This window comes from Phodopus roborovskii, unplaced genomic scaffold (genome assembly GCF_943737965.1).
Source record: "Phodopus roborovskii unplaced genomic scaffold, PHOROB, whole genome shotgun sequence".
Taxonomy (NCBI): Eukaryota; Metazoa; Chordata; class Mammalia; order Rodentia; family Cricetidae; genus Phodopus; species Phodopus roborovskii.
Genome location: NW_026125052.1, coordinates 20,306,185 through 20,329,961, shown reverse-complemented (window position 1 = coordinate 20,329,961; position 23,777 = coordinate 20,306,185). Strand labels below are relative to the sequence as shown.

Here is a 23,777-nt window from a genome sequence, read left to right as displayed (position 1 = left end):
ATATTTTATTCAATTGAATTTTTCTCCTCTCCCATTCTCTGTTCTTATAAGAAACAGCACCACATCTGGGCGTGAACACAGACAAAATCAGCATGCATCTTCTAAGCCAGCCGCCATCACTGCTTTCCTTTCCCAACTGCATCCCTTCTCGTTCCCACGGCAACCAGCGAGGCCCGCCCACGTGTGGACTCAGGACCCCCGGGGCCGCAGCCTTGCCCCGCCCCCCACGATCCACGCTGCTTCTAGCGGCACAGGCTCCGCGCGAGGAAGGAAGCCCGGTTGCCAAGGAAACGGGAAGACGCCAGGCAGCCGCCCCCACCGTCTCCGCCCCGAGAAAGGCCGGAGGCCGCAGCGGACAGCTGCCTCCGGGAGGAGAAGGAAGAGGGGCCTCAAGGAGGAGGGAAGACGTGAGGCCTGGGGAGGAAGAGGAGCCCAGGACTGGCCCCACGCACAATTGATGGGCGGTTCCTCTGCTGTGGGCCTGCTCGCCCGCTCTGCCCCACGGCCCCTTTAGTCCCTGGCAGGGGCCAAAAGTGCTGATCCCCAAGGTAACAGGCGACGCCCCAGCCTTCCCAAGACTGAGGATCAACTTTTCCTTTCAAGCTTAAAAGATTCTGGAGGAAAATTAGGCCTGGAGCGTAGTGGCCAGCCTCTTTCTCCCTCTAGCTGACCCCAGTATGTTTCTGCCTCAAAGGAATAGATAAGGGGAGTGTGGTCATTTTATTTATTTATTCATTTATTTTGCACACTGGCAACCCCTCACACGGCTATGTACCGTCTCTTGTACGTGTCATTGGTCTACAAGCCTAGGAAACGGCTTTGAGTGTGAAAAGATGGTGGTGTGATTAATATTAGAACCCAATGGCTTGTCAGACTTGCAGTGTCCCTTCCCACTATTCCAATTACAGTCTCTCCTCGGGGCTTAATGGTCAGTGTTTGCTAGCTAGGTCTCTCAAGCACCCCACCGACCTGCATTTCCTAAATGAAATGGGAAGTCAGCCCCCCCCCCACTCAAGCCCTCAACCTCTGAAGTATAAAAAGGACCTAGCCACTGAACTTACTCTCAATACAAGTTGGTAAAGTGAGATTTTTAAAACTCTAAGATTTTTTTTTTTCCTCCCAAGCTAAAATGGAAACAAATCCTGTAATCCTTGTCATTACAAATTAATTCATTGTGGAAAAGGTTGAATTAAAGTTTTCTCAAATCCTTCTTCCAAGCACCCAATCTCGGGAAAGGAGGAATTTATAAACCTGATTGTCAGGCAGCAACACAGCTACTTAAATTTTGTTTCAAATGAAGCTTCGTTCTAAAGAGGTTAAATTTACATTTTGCTTATTTGCCAAAACCAAGGCAGTATCGTTTTTTAGTGATACTTCACAGAGAGTGCAGCAAGAAAAGGGTAAGCTGGCTTAAAGGACTCCCTTCAGATCAGGGTTTTTGTTTTTTTTTTTTAAGACAATTATGAACATAGGAAAGGAGATGGCATGTACACATGAGTGTATATATGCATCTATACACACGCACACACACACACACACACACACACACACGATACGTTTAGCGAATGGGAAGAAAGTCTGCCATCAAATCTTGTTGTTCTTAGCCACCCTGAACTCCCTGGAAATTTACATCAGAGAGGAATTTATGTCATAGAGTTCTTAGAATATTCCTCACTGAAATTTCACAGATGTGTAGAATTTTGAGGCCTGGCAGAACCACTCACTTCCTCTCCTGCCACACACCTCTCATCCCTGACCCTTTCCATCTCCTTAACATGGCTTCTTCCACTGACTTCTAAAACATAAACTTGGTTCAGCGCTTTGCCACCAGAGGCTCACAGCAGATGCATGCATGACCATGCGCGAATTTCAGAACCAGAAGCAGTTCAAAGGTGAGAACAGAAGATAGCACGGGATGCTATTTTAGAAGCGCGCCTTGCCCACCTCTTATCTGCCCCCACACAACACTCTGGCAACTGCCTGTATCTAAAAAAATAAATAAATAAAATAAAATCCTTGGCTTCAAATGGCCATCTGGTTGAGTAGGCCCACAAAATGGGACTCCGAAAATTAAGCATTATCTCTTGTGGATTTATTCCCATCTAGTTATTTCTTTTTCTTGTTCACTCTGGTCAGTTTTTCAAACTTGCAGTGCAGTTTAAAATTCAAGTTCATGGGGAGAATATTTCTCTAACCTGAGATAATCGACTGTCTCCTTGGTGTCTTTCCTACTAGAGACAGATAAAATCTTGATATAGTTAAAGAAGGAACTACATGCGGCACTTTGGGGCTTCAAATATGTAGGGTACTGGGGAGCTTATGGTGGGTGGTGGGAGGGTCTCTTGCCGGCAAAGTCTTTTGTTTTGCAGCCTGATTATGAGGTCAGCAAGTACCTAGCAAGTCTCCCAGTGGTATTGGTTCCTACCTCCTTGGGCCAGGTTATTTCAGGCCTCCTGACATTCCTTAAATTATTCCACCCTGAAGCCATGATAGATTAGCTGGCCTTGCTGTGGTAACTTTGCACCTAGAATGTTTCTTCCCACTGAGCTGTGGGCTGTGTTCTTTCCTGGCCATTGACATAGTCTGGTTGTGAATCCTGGTGTTCCCTGCCGGATTAATATTCAAACAGGCTTCTCTTCCCAACAGGAGCAGCGGGGGTCCATCTTTCTGTTTTTAACCCCACCGTTTTCTGAAAAGAGGGGTGCAGGCGTCATTCGATGCAGGTACAAATTTATATGAAAAGTTAAAAGTGATATTTTTAAATTTGGTCCATAAATGTCTTGTGTAATTCTCAGACACACACACAAACACGCACACTCACTCTCTTAATGCTGACTTGCCTTGGGTATTTGTTACAGTCATGGAAAACTGACTAACACAGTTGCTGATGAATATATGAAAGAAAAAAAAAAAAACCAAAAAACAGTTAACAGGGTAGAGCCATATGCCTGTGCAAGTGCATGATGGGAAAGTGCTCACCCAACCATCTTGGGCCAAGTGATGGCAAGTCCAAACCGCCCTGACACATTCAAAAGAACTAGGTCAAGTTGGTCTTGCAGGTCAAAGGTTGATATGTCAACTTGATTCTTATCACATGGAGAATTAGTGGATAGTTTAAGAGGGAGAAGCATGGTCCTACTCAGGTGTTTTACAAACTATAGAACTATATATATTGTAGTTTCAGACCCTAACTCTCTAAAGACCCACTGTCTACTTTGAGGGAAAACAGTCCTCCAGGGACCAGGAAGCTCTCCACGCTGCTCAGGGCAGATGATCAACTTCTCAAGATTTCATAACAACCAGACAGTCACTATCTATACACACTGAATAAAGCAGAGGAGGAAGGAAAAGCCACAGACCACTCACACCTGAGGGTTCGGTTGGCGACTGTCCCCCCTGCTGTTTCGGAGCAGCAGAGAGCACACCATAGTCATTAAGAATATATACAGCAATCTATGAAAGAACATTGGTGAATGATGAGCTGTAATGGATTGTGGGGCCTCTCATGATTTGTTGATGAGATGTGGCAGGCTCGGTACAAACTGCCATTTTATAACTTTGTGAGCTATAATATTGTGGTCATAAATTAGACCACACCAACCAAAGCCTAATTTCTTGAAGACATGTCTTTACCACCTGTTTATACAGTAGCACAATGGAACTTCAGCCTTGTCGGTCCAGTAACTGCCCTTGCTAGGTGTATTAACAACCCCTTCCTGGAGACATCTTCCGGGCCTCTATGAAGCCACACCTACTGGTCTTTCTCCTGCCGCTGTGGTCCTTTACTGAGCTCCTCTTCAACTGCCTCTTCCTTACGTTTTATTTGTTAATGGTTTTGTCCCATGTTCATTTTCTCTGTTCAGTACCCATTCTGTTTCAACTTAACTTGTTACAAATATGGCAGCAGTGGCCAAATCTTTACGTGTCCAATCAGCTCAGAGCCTTGCATCTCTAACTGCTGGCTTGACATCTCCATTTGCAGCATGAGACAAAGTGGAGTCTGAAGTGTCTACAGAATTTCACTTCAAACTCCACTTTCTATTCTCACAAAGCTGCTCTTCCTGATCCCAGGCAGTCAAAGCTTTGGATAGGAGGCGTACGTCTGTTTCTGTGTATCAACTTGATACAAGCGGAGAGGAAGGAGCCTCAAGTGAGGAAATGCCTCCATGAGATGCAGCTGTAAGGCATTCTCTCAACTAGTGATCAATGTGGGAGGGCCATCCTTGTACTGGTGGTCCTGGGTTCTATAACCCAGGAGTTTCATCACAGCAATAGAACCCTAAGACAGAAATTGGTACCAGTGTGGTACCGTATTGCTGTTGACAGACCTGACCATGATTTCGGGAGGATTGTGGAAGGCCTTTGGAACTCCAGGCTAGAAGAGCCATTGAGTGTTAAGAGCTCTGTGGGATATTTTATGGGAGCTTGGAAGATAAGAATGTTAAGAGCAGTGCAGAGGATAGAGGCCTGGCTTGTGAAATTTCAGAGGGAAGACAAAGACTCTATGGGGGGGGGGGGCGGCACTGGTTATTAAGTCTGTGGTTCTGGTTAGCTAAGGCTGAAGAATCAGCCGTGATTGACAAGATATGAACCCTACTAAAGTGAAATTTTACTCTACTGTGATCCTTGATGCTGGTTGCCTGGAGCTAAGAAATCAGCAGTGACTAAGAAGAAAACGGCAGCCTGGTTATGGTGGGACACACATTTAATCCCAGCACTCAGGAGGCAGAGGCAAGGTTGACCTCTGTGATTTTGAAGCCTGCCTGATCAACAGAGTGAGTTCCAGGCCAGCCAGGGCTATCCAGAGAAAAAGAGAGAGACAGAAAGACAGACAGAGCGAGCAGCCTCATTGAGGTGAAATCTTCTGGAAGTGTTTCCTGAGAGCACAGAGAAGCTGAAGCTGTGTTCCAGGGGCAGCCAAGGTTGTACCTTGTGCTGGTGGCTGGACTTGGTAATATGTAAGAGTCACTCAGGCTCCAAATCAATACAGAGAAACCTTGTATTGAAAAGCAAACAAACAAAAAACAAAAATAAACCCACAAATGTAAAGGATTGGGAGACGTCTCAGTCAGTGAAATGTTGCTGGAGTAAGCATTAGGACTTGAGTTTAGGACCATGCCTCTGCCCCCCTATTCACACCCCCATCACCCATTTAAAAACCTGGACAAGCAGAGACAGGAGGGTCCCTGAGACTTTCTGGTCAGCTGTTCTTGCACAGTCAGTGAGCTCTAGGCTCAGTGAGAGACCCTGTCTCAAAAAAAAATAAAGTGGAGACTGATTGAGGAGAAATAACTAATGTCAAAGTCCCTCTTACAGGTACACACCACACACACACACACACACACACACACACACACACACACTTACACGTGCCATGCAGCATTTCTTGCCTGGACTAGAACCTATCAATAACTCCATGTGATTTCTCATTATGACCTGCAAGGCCCCATAGGAGCTGGTCTCTGCCAGCCCTCCATCATTCTGGTCCCCACCATCTGCCCCAGATGTTCCACCCTCACTCCGTCTCTCATCCTCCTCCATGCCCTGAGGTACCTGCCATCCTCTCCCAACTCTAGCCTAACCCAGAGTCTCAGGCTGACCCTTCCAGCCAGATACCACCCTTCTACAATACCCTTCAAAGAACCCACACCCAGCTCTGTACTGGCAGAGTTAGATCGTCTAGCACTGGTTTTTCCACCCTAGACTGTCACCAACACAAAGGCAGGGACTGTATCTGCTGTACCCAGCAGCTGCCAGTGTCTGGGTTGGATTAAGGGCAATGGTCGCATGTGAGAATTTAAGCAACCCAGGACTTAAGAGTTTGGTCACTGCAAATTTGTCTGGGTTCTTGTTTTCATATGTGCCATGTGATAGAACCGCTTCCCAATCAGGTGTCTGTCAACCTAAGTCCCTGTGGATAACCAGAGTAAGCTCGCTGAAGCCAGTTGATGAATGTGACTGCATTATTTATGGCTGGAACAGAAAAGGACACAAATACCAAAAAAAAAAAAAAAAAAAAAAAAAAAAAAAAAGTCTGTACCTTTCAAACAAACAATGGGGGAACAGATTAATAAAAGAACACGCAATTATACTCAAATAAATCCAAATATGGTGAATCACAAAAACATTTGTCACCGTGCTTATTTCTCTCTCTTATGTAGGTCGGGAACTAAGAACCATGTTGCATGAAGCAAGGGACAGGCAGAAGTTCGTCAGTGATGTTCAGTATCTGCGGGACATGCAGCATAAGGTGGACTCTGAATATCAGGTAATTTCGGAAAGCCAGGGTTGCCTTTTGGGTAATAGAACTTTAAGGCAGCATCTGTGGAAGCCCACCCCCAACCTGCCACTCACCTGTAAAATCGTTATTGCCAACTTCATAACACTGTCATAAATGTGAAGGAAAAAAAAAAGCATTTTATCCCAGTGGCAGTCCCAGTTTTCATAGTCACCCCTTGCTATCCTCCGTGCTACATTGTTAGGGGACTGGGAGATGGCTCAGGCAGTGAAACATTGCCAGATGAACATGAAGACCTGAGGAAATGTTTAATGCAGGGGCTGGGGCTATGGCTCAGTGGATAAGAGCATTTGCTGCATCAACACAAGGACCTTAGTTCAAAGCTGATGCAGCCACTCCACAAGCTAAGCATGTGGCCATGCGCATCTGTAACCCCTGTAATCTGCAGGGCAGAGACGGGATCACTGGGGTCTGCTGCCTGGCTACCAGCCTAGCTCCAGATTGTGAGAGAACCTAAGCCAAAGGAGTAAGATAAGGAGTGATACAGCAGGACACCAGACAACTTCCACTGGCCCCCACGTACATGTGCACACATATACCACACACATATTCATGCATACACACACACATTCAATGCAGTGTTTGGTCCCAAACCCTCGACAGTAAGTGATATTAGGGTTCATATTTAGATAACCGAGAAGCAAAAAGGACCTTAAGGGGTTAACTGAGTTGCCCTACCATTTACAAAACAGCATGCCCTTCTGTTGTCATGGGTGCCAGAAGAAAGGTGGTTTGCACACTCTACAACAAGCAAACTTCTGGTCTCCCTGGCTACAGTGTTTGTATGCAAAAACAAAAGTGATGGGCAGCCTGAGGGGTCATGATGCAATTACCCGGGGCTGGCATAGGACAGACTTGCTGGAGATGTCACTCAGCTCCCCCCTGTGAGAAGCAGCCCTTACCAATCAAAGAGACACATCCTTAGCCTCCATGAAGCTGGGAAAGCAGCTCCTCCCTAAGGAAAACACAGCTCAGCTATCAGGTTCTTCTCCTCCTTAGCAGTTTCAGACAGAACTGAGCCTTGTGGGTCACCAAGGAAACCAGACCCGGCTCAGTAGCCTGACTTCACCTGAATGGTGCTACCCTGTTCTGGGGTTGGAAAGGATTGGCAGTTTCCTCCCACAGTTGCCAACCCACACCCAAGAGGACTACAAAGGGCAGAAGACTTCCAGCAATTGAGTAAGAATGTCAACCCCGAACAGGTTACTCAGGGAATCATCCGCTTTTCACAAAGATGCCCCCACCTCCTGGCTGGCATGTGGAAATACTCGTTTAATACTTTTTCTACAATGAGTGGGTAAAGGGATTGTCTTGTTATCAACCGTCCCTGGTGACGAAAATCAGATCATGCTGCAACCATATGTCATCCTGGATCCGTTTTGTTTCATTTTCTAAGATCACGTAGGCTTTCAGTATTGACAGTTGTGTTTTATTTTGTTTACTTTGGTCATCCAACCAATATTTAATCCATTACGTGCCTTCTTTGTGCTGAACAAGGTTCCTGCATTCTTATTCTAGGTTTAGGAACAGAAAATGTGCACGCAGTATGAAGTTATTTTAGTTACCACTCTGGTATGGCTCTAGAATGCTTCCTCATAATCCCATGTGTCAGAGGTTTGGTTCCCTAGTTGGCACTAGGAGACGGTAGAACCTTTAAGAGGGGGTTCTAACGAGAGGTCTTTGGAGAAAGGTGTGCTGCCATAGGACACTATGGGGACCCAGCCCCTTTTGTCTTCTCTCTTCTTGGCCACTATGAGGGGAGTGGATGCTGCTGTCTTGCTGTCCTCAGGCTTGAAGCAACAGGACCATTTCATTATAGCATCTGTCACAATCAAACTTGCAAGGCTGGGAGCCAAAACAAACCCTCCCTGTCTTTAAGCTGATTTGCCTCAGATATTTCTCACAGTCATGGAAAACGGACTGAAACAGCTGCTGATCAATATTTGAAAAAGACAAAAAATAACAACTACAAGCAAAGAAACAAACCCAACATAATAATGGGGGAGGAGCATGCTCCCTGAGAGCCAAGAGAAAGTAATGGTAGAGGAGCTCTGCAGAACCGGATCCTGCTGGCTCTTACAGGGGGAAGCAGGACATGTCACACATGTGAATCCCACCACAGTGAGAATTACTGGAGACTGTTGGAGGGAGGGACATCTGCTTTAGATTTTTTTTTTTCCTTTTTAAATCACTTTGGCTTCTGTGAGGGGAAAGGGCTGCAAGCAAACGATTTTGGAAGTATGATGGACATTTAAGAAAGACTATATGGTGAGCTGGACCAAGTTCATAGGCGTGGAGGTGGCAAAAAGTGGTCCAACCCAGGAGCTGGAAGCAGAGCAGATGAACAAGAAGGACTCTCTCCCATGTGTACTGCCCATGAGCCCTTGCAGTTACAACCTTAAAGTTTTCCAGTCTTTACATCTGACTCCACACTTCCAAATTCCTTTCAGACAAAGACGGGAGGCTGCAGCAGGGGAGGACTCTCAGCCGCTTCCCCTGCCATTTCAGTCTTCACAGCCTTCCCGACCGCCAATCTCAGAGGGCAAAGTGATCACTCTCCAGCTGGGACCAGTCCACCCTCTGCCTTCTATGGGACTCGGCTGTCTGTATTTCTCTCTCTCTCTCTCTCTCTCTCTCTCTCTCTCTCTCTCTCTCTATCTCTATCTCTATCTCTCTCTGTCCCTCACTCGCTCTCTGTCTCTTCCTCTCTCTCATTTACTTATGTATGTATTTATATTCTATATATTGGCTTATCTATTTGTCCTTGTGCTGGAGACAGGATCCAAGGCCTCCTGCATGAAAACCAAGCCCTCAACCAACTGAGCTGTAACTTCAGCCCAACCTTCTGTTCTTGCTGGCTCGGTCTACAAATTTGCTGAAGTTTCAAGAACCAAGGCACAAAGCCTTCCTCCTTTAGCAGCCTCCCTGGCTTCCCTGTCTGTCTCAGACATCTCCAGCCAGCCAGCCAGCCTCATTTCTGCCTCCACTTCCTTCTTGGTTCTGTGTTTGTTTTGAAATCCCCACTTCCTTCTCCTCACCACTTCAAGCCACCTTCCTCATCTTTGTTTCCTGGAGATTGCGTCTCCCGTCCTCTCTCCTGTCACGGTCTCCTGGCATCCTCTCTCCCTAGTGTTCATCTCCAATTTTCTCTCTTCCTTTCTGCTCTTCCCTCTGTCCTTCATTGCTGATTCCACAGGGTCCCATCCTCAGCCCCCACCCTTCTGATGTACAACCCTCATTACTTGTTGGTTCTTCCTATTTTTAACCACTATTTCATACAAATGACTTGTAGCCAGTCTCCCAGAATGCCAGAATCATGGGTGCACTTGCTTATTGGTTATTTTTATCTGGATGTCACACAGGCACCACTAATCCAACAGGTCCACAGATGGGCATCACATGTCCGTCCTTCTACTACCCCTCCTCTGAGCAAACCCTTCCCTGACTCCCTTATCTCTTATCCACAAAGCTTCGGCTGCCAGAATCTGTCAGGCTCATCTAAGGACACATGTGCCACCCTTTATCCTGTGACCATCATTGTGGTTCCAAATACCATAATTTCTACCCAAGACTACCATAATATCATTTAATGTTTAGCTGGTTTCCTTGTCATATCTGATTTTGTCCTGACTTTTGTCTTATTCTGAGGTAGGCCACTGGAATGTTTAAAGACCTTCTGTAGCTTCCCGGAAAAGTCAGGCTCCAGACCCAGGGACCTAAGCAAGGCTAACCTTAGCACGAAAAATTCCTGCCCCAACTCCTGCCCCCACCCCCCGCCCCCGCCCCCGCCCCGCCCCCGCCCCGCCCCTGCCCCCACACCTGCCCCCACACCTGCCACGCCCCTGCCTTGCTTTTAATGCATCCTCTCTACAAAGATAGTAAGGATCACAGTTTTAATTTAGAACTGAAGAGAATCTTTGGACTCACATAGTATCTGGGTTTGGCTTTTGCTTGTTTTTGAGAAATTACTGAGTGGCAATTTGCACAGCATGAAATTTAACCTGTTTGAAGTAAATTGTCAGTGGTTTATGGTATGTTTGCAGCCATAACCACCATCCAGCTATAGGGCTCGACCTCCCTCAGCCCAGCTTCTCAGCGCCCTTTCAATACCTCCAGTTCGACTGCGCAGCAGTTGTCACTTGTGGCACTTTCTCTCTGTAGCCCCCTAAGGCCGAGGAGTGAGCCTCCTTGCCTACCCTGAACCAAACACTGTAGTTTCTGAAGCAGTGCTGTCTACCTTAACCACCAACTTGTCAGATATAGTGCGGCTAGCCTGTGACTCTTCTAGAACCAAATGCATCATTACTGACCATTTTCAAAACCATTCATCAGCAAGAGTGCTGTTGATAGGTAAACAGAGACCCACAGTAACAACTTCAAAGAGAACAGCAATGCCTTTTCCTTTTAGACAGGGTCTCACTATGTAGCCATGGCTGGCCTGGAACTCGCCATGTAAAGTAGGCTAGCCTCAAACTCATGGAGATCCATCTGTCTCTATCGAGTGCTGGACTAAAGGTGTATATTGCCATGCCCAGCCTTGCAACAGTTTTGAAATTATATTAATCTGTCCTTTGCCTTATTCCAGAAAGACTTTAAAGTTGTGGCTTAAAAATCACTTGCAGCTGTCATGGAGGTATACCTCATTAATTTCAACATTTGAGAAGCATAGGAAGTTGGACCATGAGTTCAAGGTTTCCCTAGGCTGGTCAAAAGAATCAATTTCATGGATTGCGTGATTGTTCACTTAGTCCCATACAGCCAACGTGCTGCTGAGGGTGGTTGTTGGGGTGGGTAGATACGGATACCTTAATGTGGTATGTCCAGCCCATCTCATGTGGCTGGCTATAGCTGTGGAAGCAACCCGACACAAATCCATAAGCTCGTTTAAACACTATGAGATGATTTTAATGATTTTATTTTGTGACTTGACGGCATGCAAAGTGCAAACTTTGCAGTGACAGCATGTTACACTGTCAGAAGGTTGGACGTGCCCGCTGTGGGTTTGGACCATTACACCCTGTGGGAATCGGAGTGTTCTCCCTCCGTGCAGCCATCTGCTCAGGACACCTGGGATCTCCCATTGCAGGATATACAAGTAGTGTAAGGCCTAATCACTACATGCAACTCCCAAATCATATACACTCGCCACACATTCCTTCCCACACTTGACTTGCCTTTCCTTAATGAACTGTCTCAAATTGAAGCCCTTAGGAACCTCCTAATTTTTTCTAGAGTTGGGTTATTCCTGCCTTGTCCTAAAATACACTGAAGGCTGGCATGCACCAAATGAACAGTGCCGTCACAGGTCTGTGGGCCAGCTCTACGAGAAGGCTAAACCCACCCTTAGTTGTTACACTTCTACTCTGGTGGCTGGGTGTGGCCTTTTAAGAAAAAAGAGGAAATAAACATCTATTTGGCATATTATATGCTATTTCAGAATCTGGTAGCTAGCATATAATTATATTCTATCTTAGAATTTGGCTCTGTTCCTTCCAGAGTGTTCATATTTCTCCTCCCTCCCTCTCTCTCTCTCTCTCTCTCTCTCTCTCTCTCTCTCTCTCTCTCTCTCCTTGTTCTCCTCCCTCTCTCACCTCTTACCTTCCCTCCCAAAATGTATTTATGTAACTGGAGGCAGAATTTAGCCTTAGCCATTAATGCCCACTGGAAAGCTAGAAGGGAAGATTACACTTGGCATTTCGGAACAATTTTCTACAATCTCTCAAATGTGTTCAAATTGGTTTCATTTCATGTCACTTACTCATCTCGATTCTTTCAAGTGCAGATCAAACAACTAAACATGACGATATAAATGTGTTGAAGGACGTGATGGTGGCAGTGGGCAGGAGGGGAGAGATACAGGTTAAGCAGCCCTAACCCAAAATCCCAAATCTCAGATACTCAAGACTGTGAAGGGTTTGGAGCACCAATATACTTCCACACTAGGAAAATGTTTCATGCACAAAATTACTTAAAACATTACATAAAATACCCTCCAAGTATGGGCTTATGGTCCATGGATTTTGTGCTTAGACCTGGGACTCATCTGCCAGAGATCTCCTATGTGATATATGAAAATATCTTAATACCTGAAAAACCCCAAAATCTGAAACACATCTTGTCCCAGAGCATTTAAGATAAGGGATTCTCAGCTGTCAACTGGGAGAGGAGTCTTATTTATTCATTTGTTTTGCAGTGCTGGGGATTGAACCTGGGTCCTTGCCCAGGACAGGACAGGTATTCACAGAGCTTTATTCCCAGCCTCCTAATCTATTTACACTGTCTTACTAAGTTACCCAGGCTGTGCTTCAACTCACTCTAGCCCCGAAAGGCCTTGAGATACCATCCTCCTGACTCTCGGATAGCAGAGATGTCAATACCCTGAGGCCCAGCTTTGAGGTATGCTGCTCTGGTGTGCTCAGCCACTGAGGGGGCTCCTCAGGAACCGAAGCAGGGCCACAGAAGAGTGCTGCTTACTGGACCGCTTTCCATGGGAAGACACATTGTTGTACTAAATAAAAACCTGAATGTCCAATAGCTAGGCAGGAAGGATAGGTGGGATTTCCAGGGAGAGGAGGATTCCCAGCAAGCACATGGTGGCTCACAACCATCCGTAATGAGATGTGGGGCCCTCTTCTGGCCTGAAGGCACAAATGCAGACAGAACACTGTACACATAATAATAAATTTAAAAAAAATAAAAAAAAAGGATAGCAGAGATAAGAACATAGATTAATATAAATGGGTTAATTTAAATTATAAGAGCTCATAGGACAAATCTAAGCTAAGGCCTAGAGTTCATAATTAATTAGTCTCTGTGTCGTTATTTGGGAGCTGGTGGTACAGACAAAAGACTTGCTTGCTATATTCATTTTTCAAACTTTGGGCTATTTTTATGATAGTTGTTTTTTATAGCAGAACTGGAAACTGCTCATATGACACTTAGGTCATCAGGAGCCCAGATGATGACAGATAATAAAGAACCTCTGAGCCCAACTGTGGGCCCAGACAGCTGTGATGTCAAAGACCAAGTGGTGTACAGTGTGCCCCAGATTGCCAAGGCACAGAAGGCCCTCAGCTGACTGAGTTCCTGTGGGTTGAGAGACAAGACTTCCCCTTCAGGGTATGAGTGTGCCTGAGCCCCACACAGGAGGGCTCTTTCTTCTGTGACCAAGATCACAGTCACATGCTTCAGCAAAGACTCAGTTTAGAAATAAGTAAACCGTGGGATGGAAAACAAAAGCTCGATGGTGATGATGGGCAGGGGACATTGAACCCTTCCTTCCCACAGGCCGGTCACAGCTAAGATCCTGAGAGAAGCCCCTGCTTTCCTAGCAACCTCATGACACCGGGCCATATCTCTCTCACAGCTAGGCAAGTGGCAATTCATGGACTCAGCTTGCCCAAGGTCTCTGCTAGAAAGTGGCAGAGCTGGGGTTGGGTTTGTTTACCGGGGTTGAGTTACAGTGAGTCACAAAACCCACGCCACCCCCCACAGGCAGATTCTGTGATTGGATCCCACAGTAGAAGCTTCTGCAGAGAAGGCACCCTGACTGCGGGTGCTGTCCTCAGAGGGCCAAGTGGTAGGGGAAAAGGGCCGCCAGCAAAGGGGAAGAGAAGGAAGAGAGGTCACCTGCTGCCTTTAACTTCAAGGCTGTCCTCTGATGGTCTGACCACACACACATCCCTGACTCACTGACATTTAATCCTGGCTGGTAGGTCACAGGGTGACTAGTTGAGACATCTAGAAGGGCAGGCAATTTAATTGGATCTCTCCTCCCTGCCCCAGGATTCCACCTTCTCCAGCCAGCTGGTCACTTTAGGACCCCCACTACAGAACCGTCACCAGCAAGGACTAGACAAACCATTCACATTCACAAATCGGAAGAAAATGAATCCTGGGGCAGGGATGGCTCTTCTAGGACTGGACTTGTGTTGGTTGCGTCTCTGTGTTCCTTCACAGCAAAACTGTAACCATGAGAGGATTGGTGTTTGGTTTGCACAAAGATTCCTCAGCCTGAAAATCATTAAGTATCTGCCCTACCATAGTTATCTTCCCTCCCACTAATCTGTAAAGCAGGGCAGTGGTGGTGGCACACACCTTTGATCCCAGCGCTCAGGAGGCAGAGGCAGAGGCAGAGGCAGGTGGATCTTTGTGAGTTCAAGTCCAGAATGGTCTACAGAGTCAATTCCAGGACAGCCAGGGCTACACAGAGAAGCCCTGTCTCAAAATAAACAAAAGAAAGAGAAAAGAAATAAAGTCATAGTCACATGCATTCTTGAAGAGAATTTCAAATAAATAAAACTACCCAGCCTGCAAGAATTCTGTCTAAACTTTGCCTTGGTCCTGCCTGTGTTTGTTCTGCTGGCTTTGCCACTTTCTGACCTGGAGCAATGACCTAACTACTGGTCAGTGGAGGGCACCACTTAGATCTGTGGCTTTAGGAAACAGACTTCCTTGCCCATAACAGCAGGTGATCTGATTTGAAAGCACTGTGGGAAGGGCTCACCCAAACAAACAGCTCCAGAACCAGATTGACTTAACTGGTAAAGTCCTTGCTATCAGCCGGGTGGAGGTGGAGCATGCCTTTAGTTCCAGCACTCAGGAGGCAGAGGCAAGCAGATCTCTGTGAGTTCGAGACCAGTCTGATCTACAAGAGCTAGTTCCAGGACAGCCTCCAAAGCCACAGAGAAACCCTGTCTTTAAAAAAAAACAAAAAATAAAAAAGTCCTTGCTATCAAGTGTGGCAATCTGAGTTTGAGCCCTGGGACCCACACAGTGGAAGGAGAGAATGAGCTTGTCCAAGTTGCTTGTGATCCACGTATGTGTTATGGTACTTCTTAAAAATAAGTACATACATGCATACATACATACAATACCTTAATATGTTAAAGGGGAAGGGGCTGGAGAGATGGCTCATAGGTTAGGAGCACTGGTTGCTTTTCCAGAGGTCCTGAGTTCAATTCCCAGCAACCACATGGTGGCTCACAATCATCTATAATGAGATCTGGTGCCCTTTTCTGGTGTGCAGGCAAACATGCAGACAGAGCACTGTATACATAATACATCTGTAAAACATATATATTTTAAAGTTTTTTTAAAACAGCTCATATTTACTCAAGTTTCTTGGCTTATTTTTTGTTGAACTTATGTTTTTGAAATGTACTGTCTACTGTTCCTTGGGTGTCTGTGTGTGTGTGTGTCTGTGTGTGTGTGTGTGTCTGTGTGTGTCTGTGTGTCTCTGTGTGTGTGTGTGTCTGTGTGTGTGTGTGTCTGTGTGTGTGTGTCTGTGTGTGTGTGTCTGTGTGTGTGTGTGTCTCTGTGTGTGTGTCTGTGTGTATGTGTCTGTGTGTGTGTGTCTGTATGTGTGTGTGTCTCTGTGTGTGTGTCTGTGTGTATGTGTCTGTGTGTGTCTGTGTGTATGTGTCTGTGTGTGTCTGTGTGTGTGTGTGTGTGTCTCTGTGTGTGTGTGTGTCTGTGTGTATGTGTCTGTGTGTATGTGTCTGTGTGTGTGTCTGTGTGTATGTGTCTGTGTCTGTGTGTGTGTGTGTGTCTCTGTGTGTGTGTCTGTGTGTGTCTGTGTGTGTGTGTATGTGTCTGTGTGTGTGTGTGTGTGTCTGTGTGTGTGTGTGTGTGCACGTGCCGGCTTTGCTTTCAAGGGTCAGAAGAGGTGGTCAGATTCCCTGCAGCTCTGAGCCACGCACAGTGCAGCGGCACAGGTGCTGGGAACTCTTCCTGTCCCCTGAGCCACCTCTCCAGACCCTTCTTTGGGTTTTCTTGCTTACATTATGCAACATAGGGATCCGGGCAGCACTTCCCAGTGTCCATTTCAATGGTTTAATGTGACAGAGTTGTTCAAAATAAAAGATGGTCGGAGGGACTTCAGTAAAAACCAAAACAGTCATTGTGGAGTGTTCTCCCTTTCCAAGCCTGGTGGGGTGAGACCTCCTCTTTCTCCTGGAATCCAGAAGTCCACCCGCTGCAGGTTACCAGTTGGTGAGCTGGGGTGGCTCTTCCCAGGGGGTTTCCAGGAAGCGCCTGTTTCACTACAGCCAGGTCATTTCTATCCTTAACCTTGTAGCCTGACCTCCCAGGCAGGAAACTCTGAATCCCATGGCATTTAAAAAGGGAAATGCTTTTTCTAATGGAAGTGGAGAGGAAATGCAAAAGAAATCTATCTTTTCTCAACCCAGCCAGGAAGTGGGTAAATGGCAGGTCTACTTTAGTAACAACGATGTTAGTCTTTACAACAGATTTCTTTAGTGAATAATTTGACCCTGGTAGGTCATAGATAAGTCAGGGTCTCTGAGTATAGAAAAGTTCCAGGTGCTTTGGTGGCTTTTCAGGAGGAGGGGTATTTAAAATATCAGTTGAAATCCCTGGTGTCCTTGGGTTGCTTCAGTCCTAGAGCAGGGGAAAGTATTTGGCACTAGATTTTATTTTAATTTTGATAAGAAAAATGATGATAGTTATTTTATTTTTATTACTTTGGATTTAGGGACTGATACTTTCTGAAGCAAAAATATGATTCAAGCCAGACTCAGATACGATTCATTTTCTCTCATCGGCAGAATTTAAATTAAAATACACAAATACAAGACCTGCACAATGACCATACTAGTTGGCATGGCAACATGGATGGGGGGAAAGCTTCACAAGACTTTATCCCTAGATGAAGAGCTAAAGTCAATGGCTGCTGAGGGAGGGAGGATCTGTTTTCTCCACCGATGAAATCCCTGATTGGTTATCCAATCCCAGTTAGTCAGCCTGAAACATAAACAGTGCTAAATGTACTCAGTGGGATATATACACATATATGGATATACACATATATAAATTATAAAAGAAGAGGTAGTTCATAAATTTGAGAAGGGGTGGAAGGGACTTTGGAGGAATTGGAGTGAGGAGGAAGCAGGTGTAAGTGATGTATATATACTACTGAGTAGGAAGTTCTCAAAAACAATAAAAATATTTCTGTTTTACTAAACTACTTTGTGTATGTATGTATGTGTGTAGGGAATGACAAAACGAAGAATAATGTAAATATGAGCAAAGTACAGTGCAATGCATGTACGAAAATGTCATGATGAAATCCATTCTCTTGTATGCCAACTTTAAAACTGATAAAAGAAACAAATGCAGTTCAAGATGCTAGAAACTCAAAAGGTGAGAAGTGGTCCTTACTCTTCAAACTCTTACTGGCCAGCTGGGCAAATGAGCTGTAAAACAAAACTGATTATAGTGAAATAGGAAAATTACACAATTCAAACTATACGCATTAGCTTTGTGTTAATACATACATAGCAGCCTCCCTCTTTAGTCACAGGGGATACCCTCCAAGATCATACATCCCCAGTAGTTTAAAATGCCAACTTGTTATAGCCTAAAATCACCTGAGACGGGACCTCACCTGAGGAAGTGCCTGCATCAGATGGTGGGCACAGCTGTGGAGACTGTCCCGATGATTAACTGAAGAAGGATGAGCCACATTAAATCTAGATGGCACCATTACATGGGCTGGACCCTGTGAGATCTAAGAAAGCTAAGCAGGAGCAGGCAGGCATACGTGCGTTTATTCTCCCTGCTCTTGACTGGTTACGCTCTAACTGTGAGTTCCGACCTGGATTTTCCTTTTCTAATGGACTGGAACCTGGAATGGTTAGCAGAATAAAACCCTTGCCTCCTCCTCCATTAGATTAGCAATGCTACCTAATTGTAAAAAGAGCGGTTCTGATGATACACAGTAGCACAGTTGCCAGCATCACTGCTCTTGCCCTTGGGGGCCGTCATTAAATAACATGAGGATGGCTTCAGCAACAGTGTTTTGATATGCCACAGCAGAGCTGATAAATGGACAGCTACAAAGTGAGTAATAGGAGTGCAGCTTGCAGAGTGCACGCTGGACAAAGAGATAATTCATGTCCAGGGCAGGAAAGAGTGGGATGAAGTGAGATTTTATCACATTATTCAGGATGGTGCAAGATTCAGAACTTATGAATTATTTATTCCTGGAATCTTCCACTTCATGTTTGTGCACCAGAGATGACTATGGGTAACTGTTGAAGCTGCAGATGAAGGCAGGCCACTTCATTAGCAATTAACTCAGCCCAGACAGAGGGAAAGAGGTGATGCCACATGGGCTGGATCTTAGTGATCAGCAGGCTGAGCCCAGGGGACACAAGGAAGCTCTTCCGAGCAGAGAGGATAGCATTTGGCAGATGCATGAACATTCTTCCGTAACTAAGAAATGGCCCAGGAATAGATAACTCAAGAGGTGATAAGACGGGGTGCCACGGAGGGAATAAGACTGGAAGAAGTTGATATAGCATTTTGGGTACAACCTTCCTAAAAAGGCGACTGTTCTAGGTGCTGAGAGATGGCTGGGCAATCAAGAACACTTGCTGCTCAGCCATGAGCACCAGAGTTCAGCTTTCCCAACCATATAGGGTGGCTCACAAATGCCTGTGGTGTCAGCCCCCGAAGATCTGATGGTGTCTTCTGGCACATACACTCACCACTCACATGGATATGTACATACAGACAGAAATAAAATATTTTTAAAACGAAAGTAAAATACGACACTTCACAAAATGTCCTGCAGTGTGTTTATTGTTTATATTTATTAAAGCAGTGGCTGATGGTTTGACCTGGGATTTGGGGTAAAGGGAGGAAAGAGTGTCACCTGGTCTTTGAACCCGGGGACAGATATTTCATGAACAGCTGGAGATAAATGTCATTTGCCTCGTGCCTCTCAAGTTGGTATTAAGCCTGAAATTGCTAAAACTAGTCACAGACCCAAGAGAAAGACAGCGTTTTCTCATCTCTGGTGTGTGTTCTCTAGGCTTGTTTGAAACGACAGGAATTCAAAAAAGACCCAAATGAGAAGAAACAGGGTCCGCTATGGGGGAAAGACGCAAGTGACAGATCTCGGTTTTCAAGTGGGTCATCGTCCAAACAGGTATGGAGAATTTAAGTCTTTTGCTTCTGTGTGTGTGTGTGTGTGTGTGTGTGTACATGCGCACACATACATGTATGTGCTAGAAAAAAAAGCCAGCTCCAAAAGGTATGTATTGGCACTAATAGTGGTTAAAGTGCTTGCTTCACAAACATGAGAAACTACATTCAACTTTCAGAACCCACATTAAAAAAAAAAAAAAAAAAAAAAAAAAAAAAGCAAGCCAAGTGTGGTGGTGTGAAGTTGGGATCTCAGAGCTGGGGAGATAAAGAGGAGGATTCCTGGAGCTCACTGCCCACATAACCCTCCAGAATTGGGAAAACACCAAGCTAGCAGGAGACCCAATCTCAAAAGGAAAAAATAAAGAGAAAGAAGAAGAGAAAACCTGGGTATGAGGTACCCAAGGTACAACACCTCCGCTGTCCGGACAACTGGCCATCACATGCATGCACACACACACGCCATCACATGCATGCACACTCACGCCATCACATGCATGCACACACACGCCATCACATGCATGCACACACACATGCCATCACATGCATGCACACACACACACGCACATATGGGCACAGAAATGAATAAGATAGAAGCCTATTGCAAATCCTAAAGGCAAAAGAGACATGAGCCAAGCCTGGGCATTAGTGGCGCACACCTTTACTCCCAGCACTTGGGAGGCAGAGGCAGGCGGATCTCTGTGAGTTCGAGGCCAGCCTGGTCTACAGGGTGAGTTCCAGAACAGGCTCCAAAGCAATACAGAGAAACCCTGTCTCAGAAAATAAAATAAAATAAAATAATAAATCGAGAGAGAGAGAGAGAGAGAGAGAGAGAGAGAGAGAGAGAGAGAGAGAAAGGAGAGAGAGAGAGGAGCCAGGTTCTCCTATCCTAAGCACCACTGGTCACATCCAAGCTGAGCCTCACTTTTGTCCTCTGGTGGTGACATTCATGGTCTATAAGATGTGCATTGATGCTAAAGTTGCTAGTCCTGTTGTCTCTGGTTTTAATTCAAATTCAGGAAGAGTAAAATGAAACTATAACAACAACTGGCAATTGTTTAAATATTTTTGTGTGTAACTTGGTAACAGTTAAGAACAATATAGTATTACAGCAATATGATAGCGTTCACAATAGCCATTGTTTACTCTAATTTAAATTCATTTCATAATTCTCATACGTGTATGTTTATCCATTATCTATTGTTATGGTTTTAAGATAGGGTCTGATGTATCTCAGGCTAGCCTGGAACTGGCTATATAGCCAAGGGTGGCCTTGAACTCTTGATCCTCCTGCCTTTACCTCACAAACACTAGGTATATGCCACCACACTTGGCTTGGTGTATGCATATTAAGATGTATAGACAGGGCATAGTGGCACATGCCCATAATCCCAGTACTTAAGAGACAGGAGGATCAGGAGTTAGAGGCCAGTCTGGGCTAACAGCACCCCACACCAATTCAGTTTACTTTCTCCTAATGTGATAACACCATGAGCAAAAGCAACTTGAGATGGAAAGAGTTTATTTCATCTTAGAGTCCTTCATGAAGAGAAGTCAGGGTAAGAACTAAAACAGAGACCATGGAAGGATGCTTCTTACTGGCTTGTTCTCTACATAGCTCATTCGGTTTTCTGGGTTTTGTTTGTTTTTGTTTTGTTTTTTGTTTTTTAATATATCCCATCCAGGACCACCTTCCCAGGGGTGGCACTACCAACAATGATCTGGGCCCTCATACATCAGTCATTAATCAAGAAAATGCCCCCTCCCAGACTTGACTACAGACCGATGGTGACATTTTATCAATTGATATTTCCTCTTGCCAGATGACTCTGGCTTATATCAAGCTGACAAAACATTAACCAGTATTCTCTTTGAGTCCACTAGTGTACCACACACACACACACACACACACACACACACACACACACACACACACCTTGGCCACATTACAGATGACAACTTGCTTCAAGTAGTCCTAAGGAGCCTTAGCTACAGTTTCACAGGCAGTTTGCAGTGGGGTGGGCACTCCAGCCCAGATGTGCTGACCGCAGAACAGAGCTCAACTACTGCGCTCTCCCTCCGTGTTTCATGTTTAAGTTCTTCTCTGTCTAAGAATTTCACTTGTTCTGTGTAAGAGCTAAAGACCACAGACTACATCCAACAATTAGCAAGGCGAATTGATTTAAGGTGAGTAGAATGCCCCTTATGAGTCCTTATTTAATATTTTATGGCTGAAACAGACTACAGAGCAGGGACTGCCTCTTTCCTTTCAGTAGCGTGGATCTCTGAGACAGATCTTGGATACCTGATATCAATCAAGCTCTTGATTTCTTCTTTAATCTACGATGTTCACACAGTGGTTATTTAACGTTCAAAAGACACCTTAAAAAACATCAGTGATTGATGTTTATGGACGTAGCTATTTCTCCAGGAAAGATGTATACTCCCTATTAAGGGATATAAAAGCTCACAATAAACTATCCCACCTAGAGTCTGAAGGTGAAAGAGAACCATCTCAGTACACTGGCAGCAGCCAGAAGGCTTCACCTGGGTCTCTTCCTGATGGCCAAGGACTAAATATAAGACCTGCTACTACGGAGCCAGGGGAATGAGGTTAAGCCAAAACTTAAAGCTGGTTTGGCTAGAACAACTTATTTTTAGCACTAAGGTAGATTCTGGCATTTTTACACTTAGAATGGAAAAAAGAAAAGAAACAAGGACAGATAAGAAAAAAATGTGATATAATTTTAAGTCAGACAGCAGCACATAGCAATTCCGAGATTGGGATTCCGGAACAAATGGACACCTGGTCCTGGTGTTTGTTTCCATGCAGAGTGTCACACCCCAGGTCACAGTCATGATTTCGCAGCAGGGATGGCACATGCCTCTGGAGCACTCTGGATGTGTGTGCTGCTCCTCTCTGCCAGCACTACAGGACAAGCTGCTGTCACAACTCCTGTAGCTTTTTCCTCCCGCTATAAAAGAAACAGCCTTTCAAGCATGGTTGGTTGTACCAGCCCTCAGACCACTTCCAAACGAGGACATGGCTATCCACTTAAAAGTAATTATGTGAAATAGCTTCTGTGATAATAGATTACTTGGATCTGGTTTTCTCACTCAATTTTATATTTACTTGTACTCAACACAAAGTAACAACGGACATTGCATAATATTGACCATTTCTATTAGAAGAGTAAACCCCAGAGGCCAGGTGTGGTGTGCATACCTTTACTATAAGTGGATCTCTGAGCTGGAGGCCTGGCTGGTGTACAGAGCAAGTTCCAGGCCAGCCAAGGGTGCATGGTGAGATCTGTGTGGAGAAAAAAAGAGGAGGGACAGGAGGAGAAGGAAGATGATGGCAAGAACAGCGATTTTTGTGCCACCATGCCTATGAAGCAATGCTTGCAAATCAAATTTAGTTCTTCAAATACTATCCAGAGTGCTTGAGTCTTACTGGTATAGAATCTCCATGTCCTGCCTTCTCACTGAACAAAGAGACAGAATCTTACTTTTCCACAGTTCTTCATTTGAAACACTGGGGATACTAGGATGTTTGACTCTGGACACAAAAACAGAGGTATAGCATGATGAGACACCAGAATACTGAATGTCCACCCCCCTCGACTCAGCTCAATACATGTTTGGTACCAAATAAATAAATAAATAAATAAATAAGATCAAGATCCCTTAGGAGACTAAAAACAGATGCAAGAAAGACCTTTAGTCATTTAGGCTCATACATTAGTTTGGATATTTCCCTCCCAACTTTGAGCCCTTCCTCAGATTTCTATAGCAGTCCAGTTGTTAACACCTTGGCCTGCCTCCAGTATCTCCAATCCCTGAGGGAATGCATGACTTATCAAATAAATTTCCTTCTAAAGGGTGCACGATGCCAGGGGTGCTGGACCTATTCTCCCAGAGACTCTAAGAAGAAAGAAGAAAGTTGGCATTTCCTAAAGAAAAACCAGGCCAGACAGATCCTGTTACCAGAGCCCGGTGTATTAAATGTCACACCTGGCAAAACATCCTTGGCCTATCAGAAAAGGGCTAGAAAAGGATACAGACAAGTGAGATTCTGTAAACCAAATAGCCCCTCTCAGGGTAGGGGGTGTGCCCCATCATTTCCTTCCCAGACCTAGAATTCTGGGTAATGTTTTGCATCTGATTTGTGAGGGCAGGCTTATCCTCTGAATTGAGTGGCTACTGTGAATGTCAATTGCTGAATTCATGGAAATTTTTCCAACATTCTGTCATTCTTTGAAGCATGCCCCGACCAAATGTTGACACTTGTATTGCAATTTTCATCACTTGTTCATTTCTTAACCCAGACTCCAACTGTCACAATTCTGATGAGCTTGGGACAAACCATCAAGTAATAGCTCTGGTGTCAAGCTATCATTTCCAGACACCTGCTTCAAGGTGGACAGATCTCCACCAAACACAGTTTCCCCAATGACTGCTCCTCTCTCTGTAGCCAGAGGCTTTCCTTGGGCTGTAAAGGCTGTGTTTAAGTCCAAAATGAAGCTAT

At 45.1% G+C, this 23,777-nt stretch overlaps 1 protein-coding gene across 1 annotated transcript in view; it reads left to right on the top strand.

The window, feature by feature from the left end:
• The first annotated feature begins 230 nt into the window (after positions 1-230).
• The window catches only part of Marchf10 (membrane associated ring-CH-type finger 10), a 91,083-nt gene continuing 67,536 nt past the window's right edge, over positions 231-23,777 (top strand). Inside the window, exons 1-4 of the mRNA XM_051178967.1 lie at positions 231-548; positions 2,647-2,723; positions 6,162-6,268; positions 19,137-19,253. Coding sequence (XP_051034924.1) covers positions 6,179-6,268; positions 19,137-19,253 — 207 coding nt within the window. The 5' untranslated portion in view covers positions 231-548; positions 2,647-2,723; positions 6,162-6,178. The remainder of the gene's footprint in view (positions 549-2,646; positions 2,724-6,161; positions 6,269-19,136; positions 19,254-23,777) is intronic.